The following is a 19175-nucleotide window of genomic DNA, read 5'->3' as shown; positions in this document are numbered from 1 at the left end:
TGATTGGTCGGCAGGAGCTACAGGGAGAAATGAAGCCAATGATAAACCAGAAAGTGTTGTGTCGACTGGCCTTGGTGCTTTTCCTTCGGAAACCCGGATCTCTCGCGTGAAAACTGTGACGTGGCCGTTGCATTTGTGTACCAAAACACAGACGGTGCAGCAGCTGCATTCTTGGCATTGCTGGACCACCGGATGAGCGTGCTTTGGGTGTGTGATTCTGTTCACTTGATTAGAGTTTGCATCGGGAATCCATACTTGAAGGGTTAGCTTAAACGGCTGGACCACATTTTGCTCATCAGCGGTTTCTTTAAAATTCGGACCCGCGGTTGCATTCATAATTCGTCGAGTAAGTTGTTTATTTACAATCTAGCTAGCTAACTTGCTAAGTATTTATGTTCCTCATATGTATGTAGTTGCCTATTAGCCATTTGTGTTATACTGACTGGGACTGCCAAATTTCCATTAAATGGAAAGTCCCAATTTCCATGATGTTGCATCGCCACTTTATATTGTTAGCTCGCAGAAACGACATCACCAGTTTATAACATTAGCTTTTTGGCTAGCTAACTACGTCGCGTATGCAATAAAGCATTAGCAGACATTTTCCTCCTGGAAGTTTAACCAATATATGCAGTGTAGTGGAAATGTCGAGCGTATGCTCTATATTGCTATCGTGAATAGACAATACTGCACTAATCAGCTAATGTCACTGGGTTCTGACAAGGAGAAAGCCCCGGAAGCTTGCTAACGCCAATTTTCGAAAATGATTTGTGATTGTGGCTTATTTAACGTTGTTCGGGTGCTCATCGTGTCATATTACAACCCCACACTCATCGCACAGGTGATTGCTAATGAGACTGACATCAAGCTACATTTTCCCCAAGCCTCAGTAAGAGTTTGGATTTATGTAACGTTAGAGCTATTTATCGTGTATGCATTCGGTAGCTTTTTAGTTGCCTAACTTGAATTGTAAAGAAAATTAAACTATAACGACTATTTGTTTTTGATTCACTTGATTTTAAATAAAGTGAAACGAAGGTCCCGTATGTAACAAAATGTAGATCTATTAAATGTAATTGCGTAATATTAACGTCACATTGCAAACAAAACCGTCTCGCTACAACACAAACCAACGCGAGCATACTTGCCAGATAGCCTAATAATATTAGTACATCGACACATCCGACATCATAAGGTCCTTTTTTATCCTTTTGTATCTCTGTTGTACTCGGAAAACCCAAGTTTCCATAAAAAAGCGCATAAAAGCTATCGCGGACATTTCGAACCACGTCTACTAATCAAGCGTAGTGGATAGACGGGTATACCAGCCATAGGGTCAGGCTGTCAGTTCGTGTATAATATGCGTTAAGGTAATTTAACTGGCAGATCCCAAACTCCACGGGTGAAAGGTGCCCGTTAGATTTTGTTCTTCGGCTTATATGGCCATTACCTCTTAGTTCCTCTCGTGTCAACCTCGGCTACACATGCATAACCAGGTTGCATTAAGTTGAACATTATATAAGGTTTCATACGTATTCATGAAAGCATAATTGCAATTTTGTCGTGCTTACCACATTGACACCGATATAATGGCATTTCCAAGAACGTCTTGTTCATTCTGGTTTCCGTAGCGTTCTCACGGGTTGGCGATAAAGAAAAAAAAAAAAACCATCTCTAACTGTCTATATTAAGGGCTTTTCTCTTCCCAAGGCACCATGGCACCAGTGTGTTAAAAGCTTCACCGGCGTGACAACGCATCTGCTCAGTGCGCTGCACTGTCTGTCGGTGTCAGTAGACTCGGCAAGGCCGTTGAGGGGCCACCCTCTGGCAGCAGTAGATTGTAGTTTGCCGCGGCGTTTGGAGTAAGGGCTAGATTTTCATATATGCAGCTTATGTTTGTAGGCAATTTTGTGAGACTTGTTCAGTTGATTAGCTGTCTGGCTCATCAAACGGACACAATGCACTCTTTTAGACGCACAGCCAGCAGGAAGCCCCATGTACTGTGGACAGTGAAACAACTAATGCCTCCAAACTGTACCTCCGGGTTGACATCCTGTTGAGGACTGGGCAGCCTGTAGTGTAGAGCACAGTGGTAAACGTTACAGCTGGTGCCAGTTTTTCCAGACTTGGGAGGTGGTAGACATTTGATGCCGAGTGGTTTCTGAACATGAGATCACAATCCCTTGTGTTTAAACCGCACTGAAGCGTCATTATTTAAATGACATAATCAAGGTAGTCTCGCAGTTTTGTCCTTGCTGTGTTCCTGCTGTTATGAGTCAGAGGGGATGAATCCTTGTTGTTGCCAAAGTATGGCCGTGCCTTATTGTTTCTCTAATAGTTATTCCTGTTTCATACAACATGAATTCTATTTTCATTGGATATAGGCCCACCTCTTGAGTGCTTGTAAGGCAAAATAAGTTAGATTGAACTTGACATCTGAAATGACCTGTTTCTTGTCAGTTTTGTGTGAATTGCTGTATTGGTGTGGAAGCCTGTAATTTTCTGCCTGAGGTCTTTTGTTGTAAAGAAACAGAAAAGCACAGCTGACTGTGCATATGTAGCAGGACTTGTTAGCCGAAGATCGCAGGATCGCCGTTTTAGCTTGTCTCTGAACGTGCCCCCGTGTTCTCCTCCCAGGTCCAGCTGCAGAGACATGGCAGAGGGAGGCTTTGACCCGTGTGAGTGCATCTGTTCCCATGAACACGCCATGAGGAGACTGATCAACCTGGTGAGGCACCTCACCCTGCCGTATCTTTCTTTCACTTTCTCTCTCCCTGTTCTTCCAACCAAGACTAGAGAGCGCTCTAGGGCTCATTGCTGCCTCTTCTTGCCCTTATTTTCAACTCCTCTTTAAAATGTGTTTGATACGAGGAGGAGGGTGCTTAGGCAGTTAGCTTCATGGAAACCTTCCAGGGATAGCTGGTTGAGAGTTTACATGTGACCCCAATACGTGTGGAGGCTGGAGAGAAAGCTGGAGTTCAGTTCTCTGGCTGTCATTACAGGTGCTCCAGAGAGGAGATCCACAGAAACAGAGGTCACTGTTCTGGTTCTAGCTGCTGTTGTCTCAAACGTGGGTTACATTAGACATTATAATAATCAGTATTCTAATGATGTCTATATTTTAAATTATTTTTCTTCCCAATTTGGAATGGCTAATCATGCTCATGCGCAACACTCAACACTCACATCTGTGGACTCAGGAGTGCTGTGCAAGTTTCACTGTAGGGCAGATCACACCCGTACCATACCAGAATTGGAAATCACTGTGTACATGCTGAAATTGTGTGATAGTTAAGATTGGGTTGTTTCCTGGTTCTTGCAAGCGAAGATGACTGCTGTTGCTAGCACATGGTCAAATGGTAGTGGCATTCCATTATTCCAGAAATAATGTAACATTTAGGTAATAGTTCATTAATCAGGTTTCGAATTTCTGTTCAAAGCTGCCATTTTCTACATGAAGTTGAACGAAAAGCACACTGACACCCAGACAGAAAAATAAGAAGAATTAAAGCTTGCATGTCCAATGTACGTTCTTGTGGTTTAAAAAAAACACACAAAAAAACACTGTTCTGTGGGCATTTAGACCTTGTCTTTGTTTGTCTTGTGGGCAGTCTGTAATTTACTGTACCTCCCTGATAACTCAGGAGACTATTTGCGTGGAGAGAGGATCGTTTGGTCTGTGTGAGCAGGAAGTATAGCCTGTAAGGTCAGTTGGTTGCTAGATTTCACATGACTTTGTGTGCTTGTACACGTCAGCAGCAGATTGTGTACGCTTACTTCTCTGTGTATGCAGTACAGGAAATGGCTCCTCCTTGGTGACCTTTCTAAGCGCCATAAAGGAGAGAGTGTTGACTTGTCGAGATGACCATGTGTGATATTGCCAAGGCCATTCTTATACTTTCCAGTGCAGAGTGTTTCCTTTTGTAGGGTTAATTTAATGCACATGTTTGTTTTTTTCAAATTACCTGGTCACCTTTGCATACTGCATTGGCTGTAGACCTTTGGCAGATGAGGAGATGCTGTATGGGTTAATGCTCCTGGAGTCCTATCAGATTATCTTATTCCTGCCAGTGCTCCCTTTGCTTGCCCATAGCTCCCGGACATCCTGCGCTTACGCAGTGCGAAATAAGCACAGCAAGAATTTGCTTCATAAAGGCAGGCACAGTATCAGTACCAGTTACTGTCATTGTCTGTACTTTGACCATTTGGTTGTTTTTCTTGGATATACTTTGGTATATTTGTATGCAGTACATGGTAAAGCAAATACTGAAGAACAACCTTGAGCCATGGCACTATTTTCTGTCAGCTAATGGAAATGGGTCTTGTGATTCCAGTTTGCAAAATGGCTTTTATCATGGTTTACTTAAAGTGCAGTGGGTATCCAAGGAATGCATCCTGTTTGGGCTGCCCAGTGGCTAATCCTGTGAAGGCACTGCTCCGTCTTGCAGATGATCAAACAGCCTGGTATTGAATCTGGGCTGACCCTGTGCTCCCATTGGCTGTAGCTTCACGGGGTGACGCCTGATTGGTAGTTGTGTCGTTCAGAGAAAGAGATGGAATGACTGTTTCTTAATACTCACCAGCAACCTGCAACTAACCCACAGTCTTCTTGCGAAAGCTGCTTGCCTTGTGAAATTGATAGAGAAGTTGCAACAATGAGCGTGAAAGAATACGTGTGAATACAGTTGGCCATTCCAAATGATGATAAAAGTGGAAAAAAAGCAGGTACAAGTAAAATAAGCATGCAAATTAAAATAAGTACAAAAAATAAATTCATTGTTTGCCTTTGCAATTGTTTGCAGTGGCAGCAAACCTATAACCATTTATTCCTCCCTGCCAGGAGAGGGTAGCAGAGGCCAAGAAGTGTAACATACGGGCGCTCATTTCATGTGAATATCCTCTGACTTTGCAGTCCATGTGTTTATGAAGAAACTGCTTGTGTTCTGTTAAATGTTTCTTTATCATCCTTGATAGTACACAAATGCCTTTTCTCTGTGTTTATGTCAGCTGAGACAGTCCCAGTCTTACTGCACGGACACAGAGTGCCTTCAAGAAAGTAGGTATTCAGAGCAAATTCTGCACTGAAATTCCTTTCATTCTCATAATAATTTGTTCTTATACTGACTTTGTTCTACATGAAGACAAATGGAGAAATATACATTTACACACAAAAGAAATAAGGGTTGAAAATGTAAACGTTTAGAGTTTAGAAACTGACATTTTATAATCGTAGAATTTTAGAATTTTTTGCAATCATGATGCTTGTGTCCTGGCTTAATTTAGAAATGGCCTACTCACCTGCTTTTACCTACACAAAAAACTCCTGAACTCAGTTTATCAATCCACAGATCATACCATTAACCATATTATTTGTTTATGACTAATAAGATGATAAGATCACTCTTTGCCCCCCCCCCCCCCCATTAAAAATCGAGCAATTCTGCCAATGGAAATAAATGGCATGTGGTGTAATGGAATAAATGGCTGTTAAGCGCTGATTGTTGGAGAGCGGTGAATGAGACCCGTGTTCCCCCACAGTACCTGGCCCCAGTTCCCCCACAGGCGGGGACCTGACCCTGCCCATGATCATGCTGGCCTGGGTGGTGCTGGCCCTCGTCCTCTTCCTTCTCCGACCGGCCAGCATGAGGGGCCCCGGGGCCGCAGGAAAACCTGGCAGCCCACACAACGTGAGTAACCCTCGGGCGCAGGGCGGTCCCCTGGGCGGGTGGGGTGGGAGAATGCCTTTGGGCTCAGTCAGGAGTGTTTCAGCACTTGTGTTGGGAGAAGGGTATCATGATGTTCTTTAATGAATCAGGGGTGTGCCTTCGCTCGTCCACACAGCCATATACTATGACAGACTGAGAAAGAAATAGAGCTATTCTAAGGGAAGCATTGTTCTTGACTTGAAAGGTATGCTGTAAGGCCCGGGGTGGGACAGTGAGAAATGGGGCACGGCTTTGTGCCTGGCCCTGAGCTCCAACAGGCCAGCCCATGAGAGAAACCCCCCTCCTCTTTCCTCAGAACCATGGCCGAGAGCCGCCCGCCCCTCCCGTGGACTAGGCCTGGAGCTGCACGTCCCACTTCCTCACGGCCAAGACCAGGACATGACCCAATCAGCTACTGTGACCCGGAACTTCTCACTCGCTTTGTTTCATTTCTCCCCCGTACTGCTCGTCTGTATTCTGTTTTTTTATGTTGAAGTGGGTCTCACAGTAGTTCACTGCCTCCGCAGGGTGTGTTTGGAACCTAACATTTGGGTCCAGGTGTCTTCTGCTAGCGCAGCTGAATTTAGGAGTTTCAGAAAATTAAATGTGTCCACAGCCAATCAAACGGAAGGGAAATGAGACGCCAATCCTAAATCAGTCCTTGAATAGCGTGGACGGCTCAAACTCAACATTCCATGACGGTGTTAATATTTTAACTCACTTGCTGACTTCTTAAATAATCTTGTGTTTGGACTGCTGCTCAATACTGGGCTAGAAGTAAAGGTGAGGGACAAAACAAACATGTCAAAACAAAGAATGCCACAGGCTCAACGTGAGTGTCCCCTCAGTACCCCCATAGTTTTGGGCTGTGTCAAGCTAGTTCCACACTGAAGTCTGCATTTCAGGTTATGTTGTCACGGCAGGTTCCAGAGGGAGGGTTGAAGGCTGTCTATCTGGTTACCCTACATAGCGTTTGCCATGAGAAACCTGAAGGGGAGTGCTGTGCTTCTAATGCTTGGGCTAAAATAACATTTTGTGGCATGACTGGTGTCCAAAGCAAAGACCCAGGTATGGCTCGTAGGCTCCATATACTGTATAAGCCCTAAAGGCTGAGCTTCAATGTGCAATAGAGCAAATAATCCCTAGACACGATTAATGGTTATAATCTTTATTAGTTGCATACTATACACATAAACATACTTAAATATTTCTCCTTGAGTTGTGTTGTGAGTGTGGATCTTGCTGGTACACTTTTATAAGTTTGTCTTTGTCTTTATTATATAATGTAAGTACAGATTGTAGGAATTGATTAAATGACTGCAGTCATGATTTGGGGAGGGTAGCTGTTCGAAAGGTGGTGAGATGGTGTGAGGTTTCTATACAGCATGTATCCTTGTTTGCTCAGTGCCTTGTGTGACGTTGATCATGCTAAAGGTCCCATTGCTACCTACATTCCTGTCCCATTTGAAAAGGGTTCACCTCAGAAAACCCAATCTGCAGCATAATTTGGCATTGTTCCCTTAATTACAGGTATCCATACTCATGTGGTTCTTTCACCAAAGTCCTGGCACATTCTTTACCAGTTCAAAGCGGCTTCTTTGACAGGATCTTGTTTCCCTCAAAAATCCGAACATGATGTGTGCATTAAAGATGGATGTACTGTATGTCCTTTTAGTTTTTTGTTTTTTCTTTGGCACCTCCTTTTCTTTTTCCAGAAGTACAGCAATCAAATTCTGATGTTACGGTTACCATGATTATTTTGCACCTTGTTTTTAAATGTGGTGTTCCAGTTTTCTCTCACTTTGTGTTGGGTTAGTTTGTATTTTAGGCCGTGATGAGAATTAGAGGTATTGTGCAGTACAGTAGGTTTAACATAGGGGTCATGTTGTGGAAAACTTTGGATGTTCAGCTTCTTTGTTAAAGAATGGTAACTCCAACATGGTTTCTCCTGGACCCACAAAGAGAAATCTGCACTTAGCAGCTTTTTTTAATACACGTAAACTTTTTTCAGGCGGAGGGTAAAAGATAAAGAAAGGACTTCAGCTAAAAGGTGCCATGGCAGGGATCAAACCACCACTCATGCAGAAGGATTTGCATATGACTGAAGTCAACGCCCTATGGACTACGGCACTTCCCTTGCCAGTTGTGAAATTCAAATTAAGCCAGTAAAAATATTGAATTTGTACAAACATACCCTTTCACTATGTATTTCTTTGAGGAGAGTTCTGAACAATCTGGGGGCTTCATTCTTTTTCCTGTACAGGCACTTAAAAGACAGGCCAAATTTGTGGATTTCTTTGACAATAGAATTTTAGTGCCATTTAAGCTGTCCCTAAACACTGTACTGATAAAAAAAATGAGCGATGAAGGGCTTCAACTATGCACTTTTCTTAACTTTGAATAAATACGAGTAATACTGTCTACTCTTGGTGCAGCTTGTTTGTCAGTTTGTTTCTTTGTGTCAATATTTCTGGGTGAGGGAATGTTAATTTCAAATGCATAATTTCTTGAGGTGGCCATTTTCTCTTATGCAAGATGGCAAGTACAGCTTTTTTAAATTGGGCTGTTTTATGTTGCCGACTATATTTGAATATTACTCTGCTGGCAAGTTAAGACATTAATGAGATGGTAACAACTGTTATAATGTTTATTTGAATATAACACAGCTTTCAGTTTTCACCCATACCCTTTTCAGCTTAACCTACAGCAGGGGGTATTCAACTTCGGTCCTGGCGGACCCCGGTGTATGCTGGTTGTCATTCCTACCACAATTGCGATCCTAGAATTTTAAGTGAATCACTGGACTCCTATTTCTTGAAGGTGTGGACACATGGCCACTAAAACTAACCATTTGGTAGATAATTAAGAATTCAAAGCTAATTGAGCCAAACATGCATTGTTTTAATTTTAAGGAAGAACAACCTGTGAAAGAATTTACGCATGTGTTTGACAACCCAATTAGGAGCCTATTGATTCACCTCATTCCTAAATTCAACTCCGGATGTTATGCTGCGTTCCATTTACCATCGGAGGTCAGAATTTCACAGTTGAAATGTCCAACTTCCGACCTGTAAGCGTTCCAGGCACCAACGTGAACCAACGTGAACAAAAAACATGACTGACCATGAACCACTGTGAACCACTGCTGTGGATTGTGAAAGCACTAAATAGCAATATCAACTTACCTACTACATTAACAAGATGTGTCTAAATTAGTTTAATGAGAAATCTATAAGATTTTGTGAGATTATATAGCCTACACTTTATGGTTGCTAAAACATTCGGTTAAGAAAAACAATATGGTAAAAATATAAAAAGGTAAATAGGTTTTCGTCCACCCACTAGGTGGCTGCGTATGCACCCATTGCATTATGTAATGCAGACTTCCCAAAGTATTTCCCCTCCTTAAAATCTTCATCTGGAAGTTCCTTTTACACATTTCTCATATTCACGAAACAATCGTATAAATGGTGTGGTTTGTAAGTATTTAGGGAATATATTTGTTATTATTTGATGTATGCATAGATTTCATACATACATATGATACTTTTGGATTTGGTTACATAATTGGTAACACAAAAGACCTACTGTTTAAATTGATATAAATAAATCTTTCAATTCAATCTAGTGTCGTCATCAGGCTCATTGTTCACTATATTTATACATACAGACTGATTAACATTACAGCAATTTAACCCATAGGCCGAAAGTTAAAATGCACGGAACGCCCCTTTCCAGCTCAGCCAGAAATAACTTTGTCTCAGCCCCAAATGTATTTAAACTTTGGTGACGCCCTGTTCGGGAGGCATTGATTGCAGAAAAAAACTTTAACTTTAATTAAAATTCTTTCACATCCCTGCGTCATGGTGACGTCACAGTAAGTCATTGGAATTCGTGAAACCACGTGGTCGCAGTCCCCGGAAGAATTTAGCAAGCACTACGATCGTCACATGACAGCAACTCTCACACTATGAATGGTTTAACTTCAAAGTCCATGTCAGGTTAAGTTTCTCAAATTTAAGGAGAAGACATAGCGCCGACACCTGAACATACACCTAGTTCCAAATTGCCTTACTTGCAAGAGCCAACTTGGCCGTACAGTGCAGCGCTAAGCTAGCTGGCGGACTTCTTGTCATTATCCACGGAGGGACAGCCAATTTGTGGGATCTTATTCACTCTATAAGGTAAGGTTTAAGTTGATCATTTAGCTAGATAACTGAAGAATACCTAGTCGTAGCGATATTAGTATTCCGGCTTAGCTACCGAATATTAGCAACTAAATGTATGTTAACTATTTAACGCTAGCTAGCGATGACTTATTAAACTAGCCAGCTAAGTGTTTAGCTGCCTAATATATAGCATGCATCTCTAACGTAGCTAGAAAGTAGAGGTGATTTACATGAATGATTTGCCCCGATATGGCTGAAAAGGCGCAGCTAGCTGGATAGCCAGGGAGCTAGCTATCTAACAACTGTTAACTAGTTAACGTTCATATATACATATTTTAAGGGTTGAGGACGTAATCTGTAACTGTTAGGTTACGGTTGCATGTATGGTTTTGTGGTTTTGCCCTTATTTAAAGCCAAATCTTGTTACGTTGCGGGAAACTTTTGACATACTTACAAGGATGAGCGAATACCGTAATTCAGCTTTCCAGTAGCCCAAGGCTTGTATTCTTAATGTCAATGTACAGTAGTGGAGTAGTTTTTCCCTGCATGACCTCTGGAGTCACAATTTTGTATTGTGAGTGTGCGTGTATTATATCTGAATTGCATCGGGTATTTGTTTAACCTTCATGACAGAAATTAGATGGCTAAATTGTGTTTTTCAGTAACGCCAATTTGGATTTATGTCGGATTTCGTCGTTAAATTATTTGCGTCTGAACTCCAATGCAAAAACGAATAAAAACACACAAATTCTCTGGACCCACAGTCAATATTATCTGTGTTTTAAACTGACATATAGTCCATTACTCCTAGCGGACACCCCAGCAAATGAAATCAGTGGATTAATAAAGCCGTCTATTTGGTAAAGACCATTATTCATTTGTTCCAGATGTTTCAGATCAAGAAAATCTGCTGTATTGGCGCTGGCTACGTGGGAGGCCCGACATGCAGTGTGATAGCCCACATGTGTCCAGAAATCAGAGTCACTGTGGTGGATGTCAACGAGTCCAGAATAAAGGCCTGGAACTCAGACACGCTGCCAATCTATGAGGTGCCATTACTGTTTCTCTCTCAGGCCTGCTTATTGTGTATTGAGCAGTGGGGAACTGTTTAGGTTCGAACACTGCAATGACTGGGGCGACATTAGCTCAGGCTGTAAGAGCAGTCGTCTGGCAGTTGGAGGGTTGCCGGTTCGATCCCCCGCCCGGGCTGTGTCGAAGTGTCCCTGTGTAAGACACCCCCAAATGCTCCTGACAAGCTGGTCGGTGCCTTGCATGGCAGCCAATCGCCGTTGGTGTGTGAGTGTGTGTATGAATGGGTGAATGAGAAGCATCAATTGTACAGCGCTTTGGACAAAGGCGCTATATAAATGCCAACCATTTATGACTGCACTCTACACGCTAATTCTGTTTATTCAGTCACAGTCCTTTATGATTAAACGGTGAAAATAAATACTGACAGGTGGAGTCAATGCTCTTCAGAACTCTGTTTTAAGCTCATATTTGTCCATAAATTAGATTAGATTCATGCACCAGTTTGATTTTTTGGTGTTATTTAAAATAGTCACAGATGTCCTGACCTAATGGGAAAAGTAACAATGTCTGTTTCCACCCCCAGCCAGACCTAAAGGAGGTTGTTGAGTCCTGCAGAGGGAGGAATCTCTTCTTCTCTACAGATATAGACTCAGCAATTAAAGATGCAGACCTTGTCTTCATTTCTGTGAGTATACAGGAGGTTATTGGTCAAACTATGACTGAACAATGTGTTAATGAGCTCATTTATGCCCGGCAGACCTGATGAATCTTATATGCTGATCAAGAAAAGTGCAGTCTGCATGTGCTTTTGTGCCCATATCACTTAAGAAATTGTGAATAGAAATGTGCTGAACGATATTGTATGAAACTGGGTGCTGTTCCTACATTATAAATAAAATGAATGAGGTCTGCAGTACCATTAAATATTTTGTTTAATATGTATTATTTCATATACATATATTGCCCTTCTTATGTGTGTCCAATTTTCAGCTGCCACAGTTTTTTTGTGCGAAACATTCCAAACTTAAATAAATGTATAGATTTTTTTCTAATCTAACCCATGTGTGCACCTCCAGGTGAACACCCCGACGAAGACTTATGGGATGGGGAAAGGGCGGGCGGCAGACCTGAAGTTTATCGAGGCGTGTGCTCGGCGCATTGTGGAGATGTCGGAGGGCTACAAGATTGTGACGGAGAAGAGCACCGTGCCAGTCAGGGCTGCAGAGAGCATCCGCAGGATCTTTGATGCCAATACCAAGCCCAGCCTCAATCTGCAGGCAAGTGGTGCATGCAGGTTTCCGTGTCTGTCTGTCATCAGCACCAACCCTAGGTAATGTGCATGCGTGCATCATATACTGTCCCGTTCGTAAGGATTTGGACACTGACACAGTTTTAATTGTTTTGGCTCTGTACTCAAGCACATTGGATGTGAAATAAAACCATAAGTATGAGGTACAAATTGTCGGCTTTAATTTAAGGGTGTATGCATCCATATCCAGTGATGCCGAGTGTAGGAATTAAGAGACATTTTCTATGGATCGCCCCTCCCCTTCAGTGTCCAATTAGGGCATTGTATTTCAAGCCTAGTGCAATGAGGTGAGGAGACATTCAGTAATGAGGTTACTGCACATTCAGCTGTCTGTGCTCATGCCTTTTTGGGTGTGCCATTGCCTGCAGCAGAATGCTCGGATGAGCTATGACTGTGTGTGTGAGTGACAGATCAGCTGCATGTGCTGTACATGCCCAGTCAACCTGTTCGGTTGGCAGACAAGAAGTTGTGAGTGTGGAGACGTGTTGTGGCACACACACGAGCCTGCTGAAGTTTTGCCTCACCTGCCACACATGGCAATGAGACCAGGTAATGGTTAGATAGGTCTGCCAAATGACTAAAATGTCAATGTAAATGTAAATTTCTTGGTCTAAAGGGGCAGATCACCCGAAATGGGATAACAGCAGGCTAACATGTACGCATTCATGTTTTGATAGGCAAGCCAAGCGTAGCAAAAAGCCGGCTAAACACTTTGCCTCAAATACTGGTGTGCTTTGGTGGAAACTTCTGCTAGCGCGGACTGAGTTTGCAAGTTCCCACAGTATAAGAAATAGTTCTCTATTAAAATGTGCATTTTTCAGCTCTGTAGATGTTTGTGGCAGTATATTTGGAAAAAGATGTTTCCTTTTTTGAGTATATTTTCAGTGGATACGTTGCGGTCCATTATGTAACAGCAAACTTTGTCCAAAAAAAAAAGTATTCAATCCAAAAAAAAATCTCAGTGAAACTATTTGGATGGATAGCTAGTTCTCTGGGTAAGTGGAAACATACTTACATTTTTGGGTGAATGGCCCTTTTAAACAAGCAAAACAGGTGATGGTGAAGAAAACCACAGAAACCAAGGAGACAAGCGCTTCTTGACCCCAGAGTTCCTCTCTGTCTCTTCAGGTGCTGTCCAACCCAGAGTTCCTCTCTGTCTCTCTAGGTGCTGTCCAACCCAGAGTTCCTCTCTGTCTCTCTAGGTGCTGTCCAACCCAGAGTTCCTCGCTGAGGGGACGGCAGTGCGGGACCTGAAGCAGCCGGACCGCGTGCTGATTGGTGGAGACGAGACGCCTGAAGGCCAGCGAGCAATCCAGGCTCTGAGCGCTGTCTATCAGCACTGGGTCCCCAAAGATCGCATCATCACCACCAACACCTGGTCCTCCGAGCTCTCCAAACTGGTCCGCACCTCCAGTGTGCTCCTAATCTACCTGCCCCCTCCATCTGTCATCTACCTGCCCCCTCCATCTTTCATCTACCTGCCCCTCCATCTGTCATCTATCTGCCCCCTCCATCTTTCATCTACCTGCCCCCTTCATCTGTCATCTACCTGCCTCTCCGTCTGTCATCTACCTGCCCCTCCATCTTTCATCTACCTGCCCCCTTCATCTGTCATCTACCTGCCCCCTCCATCTGTCATCTACCTGCCCCCTTCATCTGTCATCTACCTGCCCCCTCTATCTGTCATCTACCTGCCCCCTCCTCCATCTTTCATTGGTCTTTTCCAATGGTCCCTCAGGGAGAATTCATTGCAGTCTGAGTGTCTATGTGGATGTGCTGTACTGAGTGGTCATTGCCGTGTCCCTGTGACAAAATGGGCATTCTTATGTTCTTTGCTTAATAGGACTGATATGACAGTGCTGATGATGTTGGCTGGTGGTAGTGTGTTGTCAGTGCTGTTAAACTACAGTACACAAGCTACTATTATTTCATTAAATCTTCTTCATTAAATTAAATTAAGGAGGGCCACTTGAGTAAATGAGTATTAGGTCTGGGGCACGGATACTTGCACAGTTAAGTGTAGTAACTGTTGCAGGCAGCCAATGCTTTCCTGGCCCAGCGGATCAGCAGCATAAACTCCATCAGCGCTCTGTGTGAGGCCACGGGGGCTGACGTGGAGGAGGTGGCCCGTGCCATCGGCATGGACCAACGCATCGGCAGCAAGTTCCTCAAGGCCAGCATCGGTGAGTCCCAGATACTCAGGTCCTAATCCAACTTGCATCTGGTGTGACGCCTCAGTCTAACCCCCCCCGGTATTGGTTTATCCCTCCAATCTTTCAGGTTTTGGTGGGAGCTGCTTCCAGAAGGATGTGCTGAACCTGGTGTACCTGTGTGAGGCTCTCAACCTCAACGAGGTGGCCTCGTACTGGCAACAGGTGACAGTGGACAGTTCTGTCCTGTCCATGCACTATAGACCATGCTCCTACATTTGTGTGGCTGTTTACCTTCTCTTATATTGCTCTCTCTCTCAGATATTTGCTGCTCTCTGTACCTTCGACAGATAACCTCCTGTGCTCACCGTATTGCTACATTATTCAGCTGTAATTGATTTACAACCAAGGCCAAGTTTTCAAGCTGCACACTTCTATTAATTCTGAATAAATCACAGCTCATAATTAACTATAATGAAGCACAAGTTTGAATTTACAAGCCAATACACTCATACTGCCAATAACCATTTTCTCACTTTCTGTCATGTCTAATCAATGCAGTGTGATCATCTGCTTACATAATGTAGCGTGTCTGAACCCTTTAAAGAGTAGGTTTTTTTGGAATGTTTTTTTTTTTCCCACAACATAAAAAAAAAGAAGTTGGTGTTCTAGAACATCATTGCTTTCACTTACCAGTCAGGATTGTTACATCTGCATGAGAATGTTCTTTTCTAATCATATATTTGTGATCTTACACCTCAAATTGTTAAGTAAGGGTAAGTGTAATCCTGAGTGTTGACCCCAGTTCACTGTCTGCCTCTCAGGTCATCGATATGAACGAGTATCAGCGACGGAGGTTTGCCTGTCGGATCATCGACTGCCTCTTCAACACCGTCACTGGCAAGAAGATCGCGCTGCTGGGCTTCTCCTTCAAGAAGGACACGGGAGACACCCGGTAGGCCTGTCTGCTCTGGACCCAACTGCACGATAACACACACACACACACTCTCTCTCATTCTCACACACACACTCTGACCTGGGCACCTCTTATGCTTTTTTGGTCAGTGTCAATTACGTCAATAAACACTCTCTCTCTGCCTCTCTTTTTCAGTCTCTGTCTCTCTCTCACACATGTACTCTCTCTATGACAGACCCTCACTCTCACTCACTCACTCACGCACGCACATGCACGTGCTCACTCACACACAAACACACATGTGCACACACACAGAATAACAGCTCTTTCTTTCTCTTGTAATGAACCCTGCTGCCTGTGTGAGACTGTACATTTTCACTCCCCATTCAACTTTCTCACTATCGCTCTCAGCTCTTTCATAAGCCATCTCCTGCTGGTTTAGCGGTCTGTGCCTTTGCATAACTAACAGAATATTTCATTTGTAGCTCTGGCAGAGCGGAGACATGATTTTCTGCCTTGAGTAAAATCCTGTTCTTGGCAGTTTGCACAGGGCTCCATGAAAACAACCCACAAAAGCAAAAGCCAGCGGTATTACGTGCAGTCAAATACAGTCAGTTTGAGTTCAGATGAAGCCCGTGTTACCCCATGAACCCCAACTGACCAAACGGTGGTGGCTGGGAATAACCATGCTGCACCTCTTCCCCAGAGAGTCATCCAGTATCTACATCTCCAAATACCTGATGGACGAAGGGGCCAAGCTGTATATATTCGACCCAAAGGTGCTGAAGGAGCAGATCATTCAGGACCTGTCCCAGCCCAGAATCTCCGAGGACAACCCAGAGAGAGGTGTGTGTGCACGTGTGTGACTGATTCCTTGCCGGTGCGGTGTCACCTGAAGGCTTTTTTTCCATGAGAAGAGCTGGTAAACTGGCTCTGCAGGTTGAGCTCATGTGCAATGTGAGGTCAAGTCAAGTTCTCTCCGTGGCTAGAAAATTAAAAGATAGTGGCAGGTATGCAGAAGATGAAGAGGAGTATCACATTGTTAAGCAAAGCTAAGCTAAGTTTGACTTCATATCTTAATTTATTGGCTCAGTCATTCACTCACATGGACCTAATTTATGTTTTTACAGTCTGCAAGTATTTTTGTACACAACTATATATTTTATCCAGGTTCAGAAAGAAAAGGCCTCCGCAGTATTTTGTTCCAACCACCTGGATTTGCTCATTAGCACCATTCCTCAGCCAGGAGGTAGAACTAATAGGTGAAATCAGCTGTTGATGACTTTTACTTTCTGGCCCCTGGACTCTCCACCATATTTGGCTAATTTGCTAATTATGTTAGTTAAGTCAGGGTACATTACTTGGAACAAATTCTACTCAAGCATACACATCACATGAGATCTCTTTGGGTGTGGTGGATTGGTGGGTCCCATGTTGACAGTGGCCTTTCTGTACGCAGTGTCTGAGCTGGTGACGGTGACCAAAGACCCGTACGAAGCGTGTGAAGGGGCACACGCCCTCGTCATCTGCACTGAGTGGGACATGTTCAAGGTGCGACCCTCTCTTTATTTCAGCTGTTCTCTCATCAATCTCACCTCCCTCCTTGGCTGGGTTGTGTAGAATCCTGGAGTTTATAAGTGTAGCTAACTTATGGTTTCCTGTAGATTTTTTCATACCCTCTGGACAGTGACATTTGATGTACTGTGTAGCAACTCGTTTGTAAATGGAGCGAGTCAGAAATTATGATTGTGCCCCTTCAACTGCAACTTATCCAAAATGCTGCTGCTAGAGTGTTAGCAAAAAAGAGAAAATTTGATCGCACAGGCTCCCAATCAATCTGAGAATGAACCTCAAAACATTGCTGCTTGTGTACAATTCACTAAATGGGCAAGGGCCTTCATGTATCTCCGATCTACTGCCCTATGAACACCCCAGAGCCCTAAGGTCATGTGATGCTGGCTTATTAACTATTCCAAGAGTTGGAGAGGCAAAAAATGGAGAGGCAGCCTTCTGTTACTATGCTGCCCACAGCTGGAACAAACTCCCAGCAGATAGATAGATAGATAGATAGATAGAAATGCCCAAACTCTAACCACTTTTAAAACTAAGCTAAAAACATTAATGTTCTATATACACTTTGCAGACTGTTTTTTCCTCAAATTTAAGATTGTTTCTAATTCTAATTCTTTAATACAATTTTTACGGAATGTCTTTCTATGTCGCTGTTGCCCTGTGTATGAAAACCTGCTATACAAATAAACTTGACTTGACATTGATTGAGAACAGTAATGGTAAAATGGCTCTACATTAGTTGCTTATGTGTTAGTAAAGATCTAATATGGATGGATATCAGACGCATAAATATGAAAAATGTACTCCTGCTTTTTGTACACGTTATCAGGATTATGTTAAATTCCGCATGCCTGGCATTTAATATCATTGTTATTGGAAAACTGAACTCCGCTCCCAGCAGTAACTGTACTCTGTATTAATTGTGTAATTTGTGCAGGACCTGGACTACGAGAAGATTTACTTCCAGATGCTGAAGCCTGCTTTCATATTCGACGGAAGACGAGTTTTAGACCACCTCCACCCCAGACTGCAGAGCATAGGGTTTCAGGTGTGTAATCCATGACATGTCATTCGTTTAGCTAGGGTTTCAGGTGCGTAATCCATGACATATCATTCGTTTAGCTAGGGTTTCAGGTGCGTAATCCATGACATCTCATTCGTTTAGCTAGGGTTTAAGGTGCGTAATCCATGAATTCACGTCAGTTTAGCTAACAGTACAAAATAGCAAAATACCATGGCATTATTCATATTACAAATACTTGCATCTTAACTACATATGCTTTTTTTTTTTTAATCGCTGGGTGAGTAGACTAACATTAATAACTACTACCACTTGATCTACAGAACCAGTACATTTGTGGATTATCTCTGGAAATCATTGTTTTCCAGACTGGTGTACTTGTACTAAGGATACTTCAGGCAGCAGCCATTCATTGTTTTCATTTTGAATATGTGCTCGTTGAACTGCTTCTGCTGAAAATAATTAGTAACACGACATACATCCCGAAATAACCCAGATTAATGTCTGTGTTCCTCCTCAGATTGAGACCATCGGCAAGAAGGTGGCCACCGCTCGTATCCCCTTCACCCCACCGGCAGGGGTACCCCGAATCAGCCTCAAAGAGCCCCCGTCCAAGAAGGCCAAAGTCTGAAAGCACCCCGCCTCACCATGGCTACATCTGACTTCCCCACACTTCAGATTCAAATATTTACTGATTCCAGCTCTTCTGCCAATGTTTTGTTGCACACTACATTCTAGCCCTTTGCACACATCCTGCCCTGTCCAATTCACTGGTCATTCAGTGTGCCCCCTAGTGCCCAGCACTCTCTATTGCCTGAACTGTACTCTGATCAATGTTTTAGCCCAATATTGTCCTCTGTGGATCATGCATTCATTCATTTTTACGGTTGTTTTTCTTTTTAATTCAGCAGTTGATGATCCGGTACTTGAACCATGCAGTATTGATCTGGTTACTCCTGGTTTTGTTTTCAATCATGTCAGTGATTTTGCTTCATTCCATTTGATATCATACCTGCTAGTATGAGGCAGGAACCTGCTGAACTTGTACATTTTTTTTATCAACAGAAAAGATTTTTTAGAAATGTCCTCTTCCTGTTGTACAGGATTGTCAACTTTGCTAAAAAAAAAAAATAATAATAAAAAAACTCAATGCCACTGAAGCAGCAGTTTCAATTGAGAAGTAAATAAAAAGGACCAATGCACTTGATCTTGCCTCCAGTTTCATCAGTGCTATTCAACCTTGAGATGACCTTACTTTGTGCTCCTCTACAGGGTCTACAAGACATGCCCCCACAAAACAC

At 43.0% G+C, this 19175-nt stretch overlaps 2 protein-coding genes across 3 annotated transcripts; both read left to right on the top strand.

Moving 5' to 3' along the window:
- The first annotated feature begins 77 nt into the window (after positions 1 to 77).
- smim14 (small integral membrane protein 14) lies at positions 78 to 8139 on the top strand. 2 transcript variants are annotated; one of them, XM_061247051.1, is made up of 5 exons: positions 78 to 207; positions 2638 to 2728; positions 5008 to 5056; positions 5539 to 5687; positions 6022 to 8139. In XM_061247051.1, exons 2-5 carry the CDS (start codon positions 2654 to 2656, stop codon positions 6058 to 6060), a joined length of 312 nt encoding a protein of 103 aa, XP_061103035.1. In that variant the 5' UTR covers positions 78 to 207; positions 2638 to 2653; the 3' UTR covers positions 6061 to 8139. The 2 variants fall into 2 exon arrangements, with proteins under 2 accessions (XP_061103035.1, XP_061103034.1); XM_061247050.1 differs by having other exon boundaries at positions 130 to 346.
- Positions 8140 to 9617: 1478 nt separating this feature from the next.
- Positions 9618 to 19081, top strand: ugdh (UDP-glucose 6-dehydrogenase). The gene is made up of 12 exons (XM_061245527.1): positions 9618 to 9889; positions 10762 to 10923; positions 11490 to 11591; positions 11983 to 12183; positions 13418 to 13615; positions 14251 to 14398; positions 14496 to 14590; positions 15190 to 15320; positions 15988 to 16127; positions 16741 to 16832; positions 17791 to 17901; positions 18395 to 19081. Exons 2-12 carry the CDS (start codon positions 10762 to 10764, stop codon positions 18503 to 18505), a joined length of 1491 nt encoding a protein of 496 aa, XP_061101511.1. The 5' UTR covers positions 9618 to 9889; the 3' UTR covers positions 18506 to 19081.
- The last annotated feature ends 94 nt before the right edge of the window (positions 19082 to 19175 follow it).

The sequence above is a fragment of the Conger conger genome, chromosome 6, assembly GCF_963514075.1.
Source record: "Conger conger chromosome 6, fConCon1.1, whole genome shotgun sequence".
In the NCBI taxonomy this organism is placed as follows: domain Eukaryota; kingdom Metazoa; phylum Chordata; class Actinopteri; order Anguilliformes; family Congridae; genus Conger; species Conger conger.
The sequence above is the reverse complement of the archived record's forward strand: the minus strand, read 5'-3'. Positions and strand labels throughout refer to the sequence as shown.